General features: G+C 43.3%; 3 protein-coding genes across 3 annotated transcripts; all 3 read left to right on the top strand.

The window, feature by feature from the left end:
* Positions 1 to 543: 543 nt before the first annotated feature.
* On the top strand, positions 544 to 3,387 carry LOC124184823 (leucine-rich repeat-containing protein 56). The gene is made up of 5 exons (XM_046574927.1): positions 544 to 699; positions 1,843 to 2,039; positions 2,750 to 2,990; positions 3,066 to 3,145; positions 3,249 to 3,387. Exons 1-5 carry the CDS (start codon positions 544 to 546, stop codon positions 3,385 to 3,387), a joined length of 813 nt encoding a protein of 270 aa, XP_046430883.1.
* Positions 3,172 to 4,681, top strand: LOC124185848. Its single transcript, XM_046577015.1, has 3 exons — positions 3,172 to 3,606; positions 4,091 to 4,215; positions 4,504 to 4,681. The coding sequence occupies exons 1-3, from the start codon at positions 3,393 to 3,395 to the stop codon at positions 4,543 to 4,545; spliced, it is 381 nt and encodes a 126-aa protein (XP_046432971.1). The 5' UTR covers positions 3,172 to 3,392; the 3' UTR covers positions 4,546 to 4,681.
* A 2,207-nt stretch (positions 4,682 to 6,888) lies between these two features.
* LOC124185843 (glutamate receptor ionotropic, delta-1) lies at positions 6,889 to 12,891 on the top strand. The gene is made up of 9 exons (XM_046577001.1): positions 6,889 to 7,148; positions 8,030 to 8,163; positions 9,199 to 9,375; positions 10,298 to 10,524; positions 11,370 to 11,479; positions 11,571 to 11,764; positions 11,860 to 11,971; positions 12,042 to 12,231; positions 12,346 to 12,891. Exons 1-9 carry the CDS (start codon positions 7,049 to 7,051, stop codon positions 12,788 to 12,790), a joined length of 1,689 nt encoding a protein of 562 aa, XP_046432957.1. The 5' UTR covers positions 6,889 to 7,048; the 3' UTR covers positions 12,791 to 12,891.
* The last annotated feature ends 1,163 nt before the right edge of the window (positions 12,892 to 14,054 follow it).

Genomic DNA, 14,054 nt, shown 5'->3' with positions numbered 1-14,054 from the left:
GTAATCCAAGCTCGCTCTGCGACAGCTGAATCAACGTATCTCTAGAATCGACTCATTGTCCGCGCCCTGACGTAATCATCGCTGAAGCTTTATTCACACGCCGCCTGCAGTATTCATATCAGCCTACCGGTAGGTATAATAAAGCTTAATCCTACGAATATAATTGAGCGTAACGCGAATGATGATTATTTTAATAAATCAAATCCGGGTACGTACGAGAGCGATGATGTAATAGTTCCGCGTTATCCCTGCCTCGGATATTCAATTGTCGCATTACCCCCGACCAAACCTCGTTTCGTGTCTGAAATTGGCGAGAATCGATCGAATATCAATGACAATTTCAACGATACGTATTCGGGAAAAATATAGACAGGTCGCGGTTAATGTTCGACGATTTTAACGACAATCTAACGATCGTGTATTGAATAATAAATCAACGAGTTCGAGTAAGTCAGGTATTCGGAATAGCCTGATTCACGTATGAGGACGTCGTTAATTTCATCAAATTTCCAAACCCGACAGCCTGTGCGTACCGCGGAGAGTATGGAAGCAATCCGGTCAAAATCCACGGACTCTTTGCACGCGAAAGATACTCAACACCCAATTACAGAAGCTGAGGACAGTCCGCTTCGGAGTAGGGAAAAACTGTCTTACACATTCAGCACGCAGCCGCTGGAAACAGACCTAAGAAATCTGTTGGTACGTGGAGACACGATTACGTTGTATTTTTAATAACACCCATCCAATTGCTCCGTGATTTCGACAAATCTTTCAGCAAAGTGAAAGTGAAAGATCAGAGGAGAATTCAAAATCCCCCGTCACCTTGTCACTTTAACCCACAATATCAACCGTCAGACTGACGCATCATTATCTCTGAGCGTAGTCATTCATTATTCAGAATAAAAATGTAACTAAACGTGCACGCGACACGATTACGCGATTCGCAGCGTCACTGGATCAACTACACAGAGTACGTTGCACGAAGTGGTTGGCGTGCTGGATTCGTATCTCATTACGTAATTAAAAGGTTGAACAAATTTTCTCACATCGCCGTATCTGGACTCGTATTTAACCCGCGTGCCGATACTACCCACATCCGATCCCATTTCTACGAAGAGAAGCTCGTTCGAAGTTTTCGATTTCGAAAAAGCGTTGCAGTACCAAACGACTTTCAAGACGACGGATCGTCGTTCTCACGATTAGACATTGTTCTCCGCTCCGTTTCGATGCTCATCATTATATATGTATACAGCAAACCGATAAATCGACGAAGAATACAGCGACGGAACGAAACGAGTAACTTGAACCGATGCGAAGTGAACCAGAAGTTCTCTGGATTCCGGAAATCGGTGATAGATGAAGAAAAAAAATCAAGACATCTAATTTTTTCGCCACCGTGAATATATGAGCCACTCGTCAATTGATCGCAGACGGCTCTCCTCCACGTCAGACATTCTCACCGAGTTCACATAATTCTCAACGCACAGACTCGACGGGCGTCGAGGGCACGTGGGCAGAATTCTACAAGTAGTCCTTGACCGAAACAATCTCATCCTTAATGCGAGCATTAGCCAGTCAGCTCCAATCTGTTCATCACATTTCCGTACCGCAGAACCACTCGTACACTTCCTACTTGTTCTCCCTATGTACATAAATAACCCATCCGTTTACGCGTATGCCTCGGTTCGTTATCCAGCGCGATGGAACAATCACCAATTTTCGCAATTGCTCGCGCACGCATGCTTCTCGACATCCCTCGAGATTGACTCAGATTCTGCCGCAGGTACCGGATAACTCGAGAAACGAATAATATAACTGCGCGTCGATTTGTCTCATGCCTAGACGCAAGTCACCGGGCAAACTGACCTGATCGGCGTAACCAACGTCAAGTTAAAAGTTGTGTCCGGCCAAGCGGGTCTTCATCGTCTCTCAGACTACACGCCTCACCTCACCACCCTGACTCTGGATGGCAGCTGCATTGCCACTTTTCGCGATCTGGGATCAAGTTTGAAGTCTTTGTCGACCCTGAGCGTAGCCAGGTAACTCGCATCGCCTCTGAATCCATTATCACGATCGTTCGATCGATGAGTGTTCTGCGGATCACGAGCCGACCACCCGCTTCAACGACGAACGGTGGGCAATGAATGCAATCTTGTCTCACCCAATGGCGTAGCAACGAATCGGAACAACCGTTTTAAAATTTAGTCGAATTATTTAAAAGTTATCCACCGCCTTGCGGAGATTGAGAAAAATTGGCTACGTTGTCGAATAAAAAAAAAGGCATTACCTTATCATCCGCGACACGGGATGAACCGAAAAAGTGTTTTTATAAAACTGATCCCAATTCCCGACCGCTGTACGTACTGTTACGCGTTTCTTCATTCGGCATGGCCTGCAGCTTTCACATCGCCGCGTGCGTCGCGGCGTCGTTGACGAGCAGTGAACCCGCGGCGTCCATCATAAAATTCTTTTACCACACACTTACGGTCGCGTCGTATTCGCGTCAGCCGCGGTTCTCCGATTGCAGGTGTTATCTGAATAGTTGGAAGAGGGGGAAGTAAGCAGAGAAATGTTCCGATAGGAGGTTAACGCCATCCTTTTTATCGCGATTAACGGAAAAGTCAGACAGGTTGGCGGTGGAATACGGTACAGCTGATTATACGTATCAAAAGTGCGTGTGATTGACGGGGAGGGCAACAGTTTTTTCAACGATGCTTCGTTGTCCGTCAGTTTCCTCTTCCCTTTGCAGATGTAGCATGAAACATTTGGACGGCGTCTGGGGATTTCGGAACCTTCGGGATCTGAACGCGAGGGACAATTTCATCTCGGATCCTTCGCCCTGCTCGGGTGTTCGGAAGTTGTCTAAACTTGACCTCGGCAACAATAAAATCACAAACGTTTCCTATTTCGCCTTTTTGCGATCCTGTAATCAGCTCAGGGAACTCGACGTTGCCGCGAATAATTTTACCGACTACAAAACGGAGATAACGGTTCGAGCTTTACGAATCTGTATGCTTTAAAAGGCCCGGATGATTGTTAGAGTAAAGTTTTTCTCACTGCTCCAGAGGTTTCTTCCGCAACTAAGGGTCCTCGATGGTGAAGAACTGGAGGATCGCCATCGGCATTCGGATGTTACCGAAGAAGGGTAAATTAGCGCGTGAATGAAAACAAGTTCCGGCAAGGATTATCATCGTTGCTTATCTAAAAAACCTTCGTGTCTGATACACGAACTGCTCGTTTCCCCCCAGATCAGCCGTGAAAATCGAAGATCAAAGCTCGGAAGAGGAAAGCACAACGTCGGAAGAACGTCTGTCGGCGGAAGACGTTGATCCTGACGAAGTGGTAGGTTGTTGGCATAAAATCGTGAGACTAATAAGCTTGATGTAAACTTGATGCTGGGAAATGTCCCTTTTCAACTTTCTCACGTACGGAAGATGAAAAGAGAAAATAGAGAGGTGGAAGAAAAAATCATAGAAAAAGATGGAGCAGGAGAGAAAAGAACAGGAAAGGAACGTAGCGACGAATGCGAACTATTTCTGCAAGATAATCGCACCCAATTGCCTCGTCATTCCGCTAACGACTCGGAGCGAGCGTTTAATAACGACGGTAGGTATAAATCAAATTTAAAAGAGACATTGTATGCATTTCGGACCATTTGCAACCCGCGGTCTGTCTCTGCGTCACGTAACTGAGACGTGAAAAAAAAACGTCCAGGCAATTTGGAGTAATTGTAATTTACTTCCACACGAATGCCGTTGAATGTAAATTTTTTACAAACTGTGCAGACACCGCAGAGTTTACGGACACAGCGCAAACTAAACGCGGCTTGTTACGACAAAGGGTTTGATAGCCATCATCGTCCCTCGGGAGAAAGAAAGAGTGTAAAGAATAACGGCTATCACTGTTATGGCAGAATTATCTAAATTACTTGGTTAATTAATGTTAACTATGCTTACGAATATTTGCCACACTGTTGCAAACCGCGATAAATGCGATAATTACATCACGACCCTCGTTCATGCCCCAAGAGAAAAATAGTTTATTAACGGTCACATAACTTACACGTGCATTGTTTGTACGATGTCGACAGATGAAAGCATCGCTCACGAGGTACCGCCAGGAAAGTTGTCATCTGGTCGCGTAATTTGTGGAAGCTTGGCCGTTTCCCTGCGAGGACGTAATCGAGCCAAAACCTCATCGCTAGCCGGAACCCAGGTCGGTTGGTAGATTGCATCAACCACCATAAGGATTGAATAATTTCAATCTGTTGATAAAAAAAAAAAAAAAAAAACGCAAAAATGCTCGGCTTTATATACATAATCACAATGAACTAGGCTGCGTGATCAGGTACTGCTGCCTTCTCAATTTCCTAATTACACCGAACAGATAATTTTATCAGTATATTCAGCTTCGGGAATGAGAATATTACTCACCAGACATACAATCACTGACAATACCGTTTAAACAAATATCCGTCAATAAACGTGATTCGATTTTTCGCAGATAAAAGAATCTCCGAAGTTGGGTAACAACGATGAAAACTAAGAAGACAGTGAGAAGATAAGAAGCTTGCATGCAGAACATCAGTGTCAAGATCACGCGTTGAAAAGGTGGAAACCATCAAGCACATCGCGCGCAATGCAGGCGCAAACTCATGTTTAGACGTCTCTAGTTTCGCTGCGTGGGCAAACGGCGGTTTAATTCAATCTAAACCATACCTCTACACACGCAGACTCGTATTCCGCACCGTTGTTCGTAACCTGTAATACATATCGCGAGGAAGAGTTTCGTTAATGGAAATTCGTTGCATCATTCTTCTATAGGAGGTACAAGTAATTACGACAACTTTTCGAACCTTGTTCGATGTACGAAAGCTCAAGCTCAAGACTCGAATGAATCCCAGGTACCTACTCGCGTACGTACCTATAAATCAAATTGCCGTTCAGAGTGCAGTCTGAGAGAGTCTTGTTCAATGGCCGATAGCAAGTAAGATGGTAAGCTAACGCCGCTCGTGTCGCCGACACGCATCGCGATCACGTTTGACAGTTATTGGCCTGTAAAAGGGGTTCGAGAGTCGAATAAGGGGGCCGCATCGTCGCCGCGTCCGATCGTCGATGAAAGATGAAGAAATCAACACTACTAGTTACGGCCAATTGATCGAGATGCAAATTTAAACGACGCTCGTCTTGGACGTTGAACCTCGACCAACGAACGGGTATGAATAAACGAGCACTCAATGACCCGATCGTCTGACTCAATGTCAAATTGAATTATAATTTTGTCGAACTCCCGTCAGCTGGAAAGTTTGCACGTTACGCTCGACTGGTCGAAGGTTCCGACGAGACGACGATGGTCCAGACCACGGACAACGTGGTCGTTGTGTCGTAGTAAGAGTGTGCGTAACGTCGTTTCAAGTTTGCATATTGCCACGGGAGAAAAGGCTTATTGTCATGCAGATAAAGCCCGCCTAGTCTGGCGGACGCGTCGTCGTAGTCGTCGATCCAGATTACACGTTATCGCGACGTTAATTTACGCCGCCGATACGTGCGAACCTCGGCCAGTTTTAGGTCGTCTCGTTCGCTCCGCGGACGTTTGTTTGACCGACGACGAGAGAGACGTGCGAACGAGAGGTCGAGAAATAGAAGAGAAAGAAAAAAATAAATAAAAAAATAAAAACTAGGTCGGATGGTAATAATGTGTATTGCGTCCTAGTTCGCTCTGAAATATGCAGCAGAAGCTAGACGTGACGTGTACCAATAGACTTCGGCTGGTGAGAATTATAGGACAACACTCCACATCCTCCGTTGATCGTCCGTATCGTCATTCATTCATCACCCATATATTTCGATCGCGCCGTGCAGCGGATCGAATTTAAATTTTCATCCAACGATGCGTGCGTTAGGATCACCTTCCGTTTATCGGCTAGCATTCGTTTCGACTTCGGAATTTCCCTCGTTCCTTATCGGCAGCCGGCGTTAATGAGACGTCGCCAGAAAATGCGGAACGAGAACCTCAAACCGCATGGCACGATCTGTGTACACACACCTGTGCGTACAATGAAAATCAGTAAAGTTATCAAATTATTGGAACGGAAGCGTCAATCGGACGGGTGACCGTTGACGATAAATTGTTGTACCTACCATGGCCATCGAAATGATTAAATGAAATTCGAACGCCAAAAAGATTTATTTTCACCGTCCGTCACTTTTCCGCAAATCGCCATTTATTTAACATGATTTTTAATACGGACTCAATATCAATCCGTATGCCGCCTGATGTTTCCGGAAAAAAATCAGCGCGATCCTACGAAGAAAAATTGCATTGTCTTGAATATTTAATGAACTATCGAGCCCGGAAGACGTAAGGTATGAAAATGAATCCACTCGATTTAACCATGGTTGAAAGTAAAAACGTCCCGCAAGACCACGTCACGCTCACCGTACGTCAATAGCATCCATTTTGAAATTCCATAACCGACGCTGAAATGGTTCACAAATATTTTTGACAAAAATAAGTGTATATCGAAGATAAACAACGGTGTTTACGCGTTTTCAGGTAAATTTGTAGAAAATTCTTATATCTTTGGGCGAAAAATCGACGATATAATTGGTACTGAAGTTTCCGATCCCTGAAATAATACCTAGACATTAGTCAAGTGAAAAATGTTCGGACTGCGCGGGCGCGAGGAAGTCAACGCGTCGAAGTCATAGGGGTGCTTCTTCCACACCTGACTGTCACGGGGTGACAAGACCGACGTCGCGCAACTTTTATGTCTACACATATACATATTATGCAAATATATATATATGTACATATATATGCATACTTCGTACTAGCAGTACGAAAACACAGTCACCTGTATTGATTTCGGTTAAGGTTAGCCTCGGGTCAGCTCCAGTGACCCTGATACCTGGCCAGTGGATAATCCGTGGCTGTTTGGGTCAGGCAGTCAGTCAGTCGGGTCAGTGGATGGTGGATCGGGATAATTGGAGGATCGTAATCGGGCGCCGAGTTCTGAGCCTTAAAAAATGTAGCACACGGGACGATTATGGGAGGGATTAATAAGCTCCTGATCACCATCGCGTGTATAATCCTTCCCAATGCGATCGACTGTGCGATTCGGAGCGATCTCTTCAGCGGTCCAAAAGGTACGAGACACGGTCGTTTCAAACTTCGTCACTGATTGACCATCGTCATTTTCCCTCTCTCAATGATTTCCTCGGTGAAATCTATTCTCGGAGAATAATTATGAAAATTGGTTGCGAGTCGTCGGTTTTCAGAAATTGAATATGGTCGCTGACTGCGGACGACCGCGTGATTGATCGAATCTTATTCGAACCCGAAGCCAGGATGAAGACCCAATCACGGTGCTGTTATAAATAAATCCGATATCCTGCTCGGGTGGCTAATCGGCAGGAGAATTCTCCTCTCTGAATTGTATCGATATTTTCCTAACGGGTTTACATTATATCCGTAACGTTTCATTACGGGGAGCGAGGTATACGTTTATCGTGTTGAGCGTCGGAAACGAATGTAATCAAGAGCTATAACGAAAAATTGTGATTACAGCTTTCGTCGGGCGGTGTTTATATTTGCTGTGGCAAGCTAAATTGTACGCCAGCCCCGGTATGCACCGTGATTCTAAATTAGGTAACCCACCAACAGGTACAATTATTGTAGTTTAAAATGAAATCCTGATAATCATTCGCCAAGCACTTGCCATCAAGCGATTCGAACGGGTTACGCGCGCAGTATGCACTCGGGTAAATAAAATTTCAAATTGCTTTTCATACGCTGTAATCTTGGTGTCGTTAAATTTGCATAACGACCGTTAAAAGGTACCAAGTAATACTTAAATTACCACACCCATACCCGGCTATATTCCCTATGGACGATACATTCTTCCAACCACATCAAAGTATGCTACCCGTTTAACGAACCGGCAACAAAGTATATAAAACGCAACTAAATTACACTCATCGTTGGAATTGGAGACGTTTTTTCTTTTTTTTTTTTCTCTCCTTTCCAGATGAAGTCGAGTTCGTCAACCCGAGCGAATCAGAGGTTGACGTGGTTGGACGTGGCGCTGCTACGGAGGCTGACGACATGAATCAGACCGTCGATACGAATATGCCGTCGGAACTGCTGATAACAACCTTGCAGGTAAATATTTCTCAGTTACTTTCTATCGTTGTTTCTTTCTCATCTTCGTCTCGTTTGTACGATGTTAAAAAAAAGCATCGCCGATGAACCGCATTAACCGCGATCGTCGCGTGTAACAATAACCGATCTACAACCGATCCGCATAAGAATACCGAACGATAATCCCTTCCGAATCTGTATCGCAACGAATGGTGTGAAAAAAAAAAAGAAAAATATATAAGATAAAAATATCGGAAACAATATCCGAGGGCTGCTGCACGTCGGTGCTCGATTGTGTCGTCTACGGTTCCGTTTGGTACGTTGATTCAGTCATTATGGGACCGCCGCCTCAGCCGCCACCGGATCGTCGGTCGGGTTCCTCAACTACACACCATATTGACGAGAGTATACAAAGATATTCGATAACGAAGGAAAACAAATCTCATATACACCGTGCGAAGAGATCCGCCACCCACGTGCAGCTCGTTAGACACGCGGTGAATAAATAATTCGTCGTCCTTCGTATCGTTGTGTTAAATCGTAAATAGGTGTGGGCAAAAAACTCGAGCCACAAACCGCGGCATCTTCTACCGAACGAGTTTAGTTTCTAATTTTTCGTCCTTTGTTCTTTCACCCACCCACACCCACCCACACATACACACACAAACGCAATAATTTACGACCTCGAAAGCGGAGACGGCGATGCGGCGTGTGCCGCCGCTATTCGTAATATATGTATATATATGTATGTATGTAAGATCCGAAGGTCTGCACGTGTCTGGAGAAGATCGAGCGGTCATTCGCGCAACGTATACGGATTTAAGGATGACGATAATAATAATATCAATGATAAAAAAATTAATAATAACAATGATAGTAATACCCCGACGAGAATTTATCCCGTGGTTTAACTTTTATTTAATTTTTTCAACTTTTTTTAATTAAAAAGAAAATCTTTTTCCACGCTCAATAACCTCATGTTATACACGTCCGCGGTCTTGAGGAATTATGTTTCGTCCCTCGCGGCAAAATTTTTTTACATTCATATGCACACAGGATATGCCGTTCTCCGGTACCATAATGGAGAACGGGACGCTGGTGGGTGTCGGTTACGCCTTTTACATCTTCGAACTGTTACGCAGCAAGATGAATTTCACCTACAAGATCGTCTTGCCGAAGGAGAGCGTGCTGGGGGACGTGAAAACCGGGATTTTTGGACAGCTAGTAAGAAAGGTCGGCGCAAAGTTTTTTGTTACAAATATACGACACTGTTAGTTCACGTTGACAGGTGAATACGCGTGTCGGTGGAGTTCCAAACACGCGTCACGCCTTGCAACAATAACGCTAGGGTGTCGCTCGCTTGTCGGAATGGCGAACCGCTTTGGAAAGCGATAACTTTGAAAATCGCTCGAGATCGCTCGAAATCACTAAAATCGCTTGTCGCTTGATCAACGAGCGAATACCCCCTAGCAATAACGTATACAGCGTAATGAATAAGCATTATAATTGCAACGATCTATTAACGGACACTGTGTGACCCTCTCGCTCCGTTATTGCGTCATATAATTCTGAAAATATAACGTAAACATTGATTAAGTAATCAGCGTTGGATGTAATTAGTCATACGAATATCAATGTCGAGTATTGCCGGGTGCGATTATTACGCATAACGAGAAACATCCGGTGTTTCATTGATTTTCTTTTCCAAAGTGAAATTTCTCTTAGTACCCCTTCTTTTTCCTCTCGATCAAAGCTTCAATCCGCGCGCTTTTCGCAGATCTCCCACGTGATAAATTCACGTTATCGGTCAGTCGTCAATTGCATTGAAACGTGTTACACTTGCGCGCGTGCCTGCAGTGAAAAAAACGTCTGTAAAACAGACTCCAACTTGGACTTATTGTCAGTCTGGAAGGAGTTAGACGGAGTTAGAGGAAGAGGTGGGATCGAGGCTAATGAAACGACCCGAATGTCGGGAAGAGTAATAAGAAGGAGGAGGGAGAGATTCGTTTCGTATAGTTAGCTAACGGCGAGTTTGTACCTACGTGCATCGTACAGCGTTAACGAGTCAATTACATCCTTAAACGTTTATTGTACAACATGTACGGTGACCGTACCGCAGCGGTTGCAAACTCTCTTTCTTTATTCCCTGCTGCAGGAAGTCGACATGGCGGTGGCCTTCGTTCCCGTCGTACCGGAATTTCGAAACTTCATCAAGTACAGCACCGAGTTGGACGAGGCCGAATGGACCATCCTGATGAAGAGACCCGGAGAATCCGCGACCGGTTCGGGTCTCCTCGCACCCTTTGACACCCAAGTCTGGATTCTCATTGTAATATCCGTACTTGCAGCTGGGCCGACCCTTTACTTTTTGATTCTTGTAAGGTAACGACGAACGCGTGACGTAAAAGTGAAAATTGAAGATTTTTATCGCGCCTCTAAATTTCTCTCGAAAGAAAGATCCTAAATTGAAATATCGTTACCGTCAAACTCCTGGAACACATTCAACGCGAGAAACTATAAACGGAGAGAAATTCTACGTTATACTCATATCTTATTATAGTTTCCGTAAGACGCAAGAGTGTTATTGTTTTTCACGCCTGAATTGTTGTGAAAATATATTGTTATTGGAATATTTCTGAAGCCGTGTATACGCGAGCCTCGTATTCAGAATTCGTTATTATTATACACATGCCGAAAAACATAATTCTTCTAAGTCCAATCAGATTAGAACGGAATTCCCTAAATGGGTAAACAAACTTCGATGTTATACATATGTAATGTACTCTGTCTGTTTTTGTTGCGACTACACCCGCCCCGACACCGTTGTTATTTGAAAATACCAATTTAGCTTGTTGATAATGTATAAGCGCCGCTCAAATTAGTCCCAAGAGATAAGACACGCGCCGTCACGCATCGTCAGACTCGTTTGCAATCTTTAAATTTTATTTACGCGGTTCACACGCCGCTCCGTCAAATTCTACCCGACAGTTTTTTATATCTCAAAATTCTCGCGAAGTACAAGGTATATATATATATATATATATATATGAATTTAATTTTCACTTAATTTTTTACCACACTTAAGGTTACCTGTACAATTAGACCGTTGCTTGTAATACAAGAGAAACGTATTACGAGCGATGACATCGTCTAAGAGAACATTTGGTGTTTTTTAAGCGTGTAATATGAATATCGTCACCACATTTTTCTTTTCCACGCATATACAGATTCCTACTATGCCGGGATGGAGAACCGCGAAAATATTCACTCGCGACTTGCATGTGGTTCGTATACGGCGCTCTCCTCAAACAAGGATCAACTTTGTCGCCGGTAACAGGTCAGCCTTTTTCCTTCACCTTTCGCATCGAAGGTACATACCTGATTTGAGATGTAGAAAAGTTGAACAAGTCTCGATAATCTCGTTACAGATTCCGCGAGATTGTTATTCGCTACTTGGTGGTTATTCATAACGGTACTGACTTCATTCTACACGGCTAATTTGACCGCATTTCTGACACTCTCGCAATTCACATTGCCAATAGGATCGGCGAGTGATTTAGCGAACAAACATCAGCAATGGATCGCCGAGAAGGGTAACGCGATCGAAAAGATGATAACGCAGGTGAGAATTAAATTAGGGTGTGTCTTAAAGGTTGCGTATAATTGAGGTACCTAATGAGGAAACCTCGCGTTCTGTAACCGCACGATTACACGCAGAAGGACAACGACGAACTTACGATGCTTCGTCGATCCGTCGAAAAGGGATACGGAATATTTCTCAACCTGGCAAACAAGGACGACAAATACATTCTCGATTTGGTTAGTTCGAGTGAGTACGAAACGAGTGAATTTCACCGCACCCGCGACCCTGCCCTCACCCCATGCACCCTGTATTTCAGACAAAATGTATCTGCGGGAAAGATCTATAGTGACGTCGTTGCTCTTCAACGATTACATGAACAAAACGCGAGACGGTGTTCTCGAGTCGAAACGATGCACCTTCGTGATAATGCCGGGTAGTATAATAACGAAGAGCCAGGCGTTCGCCTTTCAACTCAACACAACGATCGACGCTGCCATTAACAAGAGGTCAGTAAATAGGTTTAACAGGTGATAATTGGGTGGCTCGATCGAGCCGCGAAAATTGTTAGCTTTTCTGAAATTAAACCGAAGTAAAAAACGACAACGAAAATCCTGAAACAGGCTTTTGGCGCTGGTAGAAACCGGGATCATAAGTTTCAAGACCTCGGAGCATCTTCCCGGCACCGAGATATGTCCGTTGAATTTGGGATCCACCGAAAGGCAGCTGAGAAACTCGGACCTGGTAATGACGTACAAGGGTGTCGGTATCGGGTTCGTCGTTGCTCTGACAGCGTTCACGGTTGAAGTGATTTACCGTCTTGTCATAAAGCGAGAAAAGCTGAGGAACCAGAAACCCGAGCTACCGGCGTACCGGATAAACGTTGCGGAAAAATCAAATTTCCAGAGAAGCCCGCCGCCGCTTTACCAAAATATCCACATCCAGGATTACTCGAAAAAACAGTCGATCAATGGTCGCGATTATTACATCGTGAGGGAAAAGGACGGCGAGAAAAGACTCGTTCCCGTACGAGCGCCATCCGCTTTTCTGTTCCAGTATGCTGCATGATAACGAAAACCTTCTCACAGAGTGTAAAATATTATACAAATTAACTACTACTGTAACTTTCGTGTATTCGTTTACAAATAAAATGAGTTTTGGCAATAATTCATCGAATCGCAAAATCTTTGATTCACCACGCAGACTTTGAAGTACTATAAATTTACGAAAAACGTTGATACGGAATGAAGGAGCAGAACATCGCGATGAGAAAATTTTTTTCAATCGTGGCTATCAAATCTAATCGATTGAAACGTTCAACACATTATATTTTCGTTTTCTTTTTTTTTTCATTCTGAGTATTAAAAATCCCCATTGTTCCCATTTTTCCAGTTTGCTCGAAACAGCGTTAAAGTATAATCGTGAAAAGTATGACAAACAAAATAGAAAAAAAAAAAATACCGAATCCACCGGTATACGCATATTGTAATATATTATGCAAAATGCATCTGAGCCATTTATTTAAGGCGTTACCTTAATACAGGTATACAAGCACTATCAGATATATATATACACAAAATTGTAACTGTAATCAAAAATGCGTGAGACAAAAAAGAGCTGGAAAAGATATGCAAAATAATTACAGCGCAAATGTTATATTCGTGTCGGTGGGTTATTTTTCGAAATATTATAATGCGGAATAAACTGCGGTAAACAAGATACTACTTATGCTATCGGGATCTAGAAAACGTACAGAATATGCGCTCAAATATAATATACATGTATAATATATGAATGTACATACATGTATACATGTATGTATAATAAGACAAATTTTATCGGACCACGATATGCAAACATATCCTTGTTGTCCACGTAGCGGCCGTGCGTCTCGTGATTAGAAGCGTCACTACATCCTGTGTGGTGGAAATTAGTCAGAAATAATGCTACGAAAATATACTAGCGCAAACGATGATTTCATTTCTGGCTGTAACGTCGTTTCGTACTTCGCGAAAATGAATTTTTTTTTTTATTCAATTGTATACGAACAAACACAAAAGAACTTCTCGCGCGTTATTATTCACGATTATTGAACCTTATAGCGACTGGAAGGCAGCAAATTATAGGCGGATGTCTATTTCCATGTTGAATATTTTAATGGGATCCAATAAAGTCCAATAAAATCAAAATTCAAAAAATAACACATCGGATGCAATTTGCTAAACAAGTTGTATATAAATTTAAATATCGTTTTTCATTTATTCTCGGGTGAAACGACATCCGCACAAATTTGAAAAAAGACAATTCGTATTTAGTACAGTGAACGAAAGTC

Source organism: Neodiprion fabricii, chromosome 6 (assembly GCF_021155785.1).
Source record: "Neodiprion fabricii isolate iyNeoFabr1 chromosome 6, iyNeoFabr1.1, whole genome shotgun sequence".
In the NCBI taxonomy this organism is placed as follows: Eukaryota; Metazoa; Arthropoda; class Insecta; order Hymenoptera; family Diprionidae; genus Neodiprion; species Neodiprion fabricii.
The sequence above is the reverse complement of the archived record's forward strand: the minus strand, read 5'-3'. Positions and strand labels throughout refer to the sequence as shown.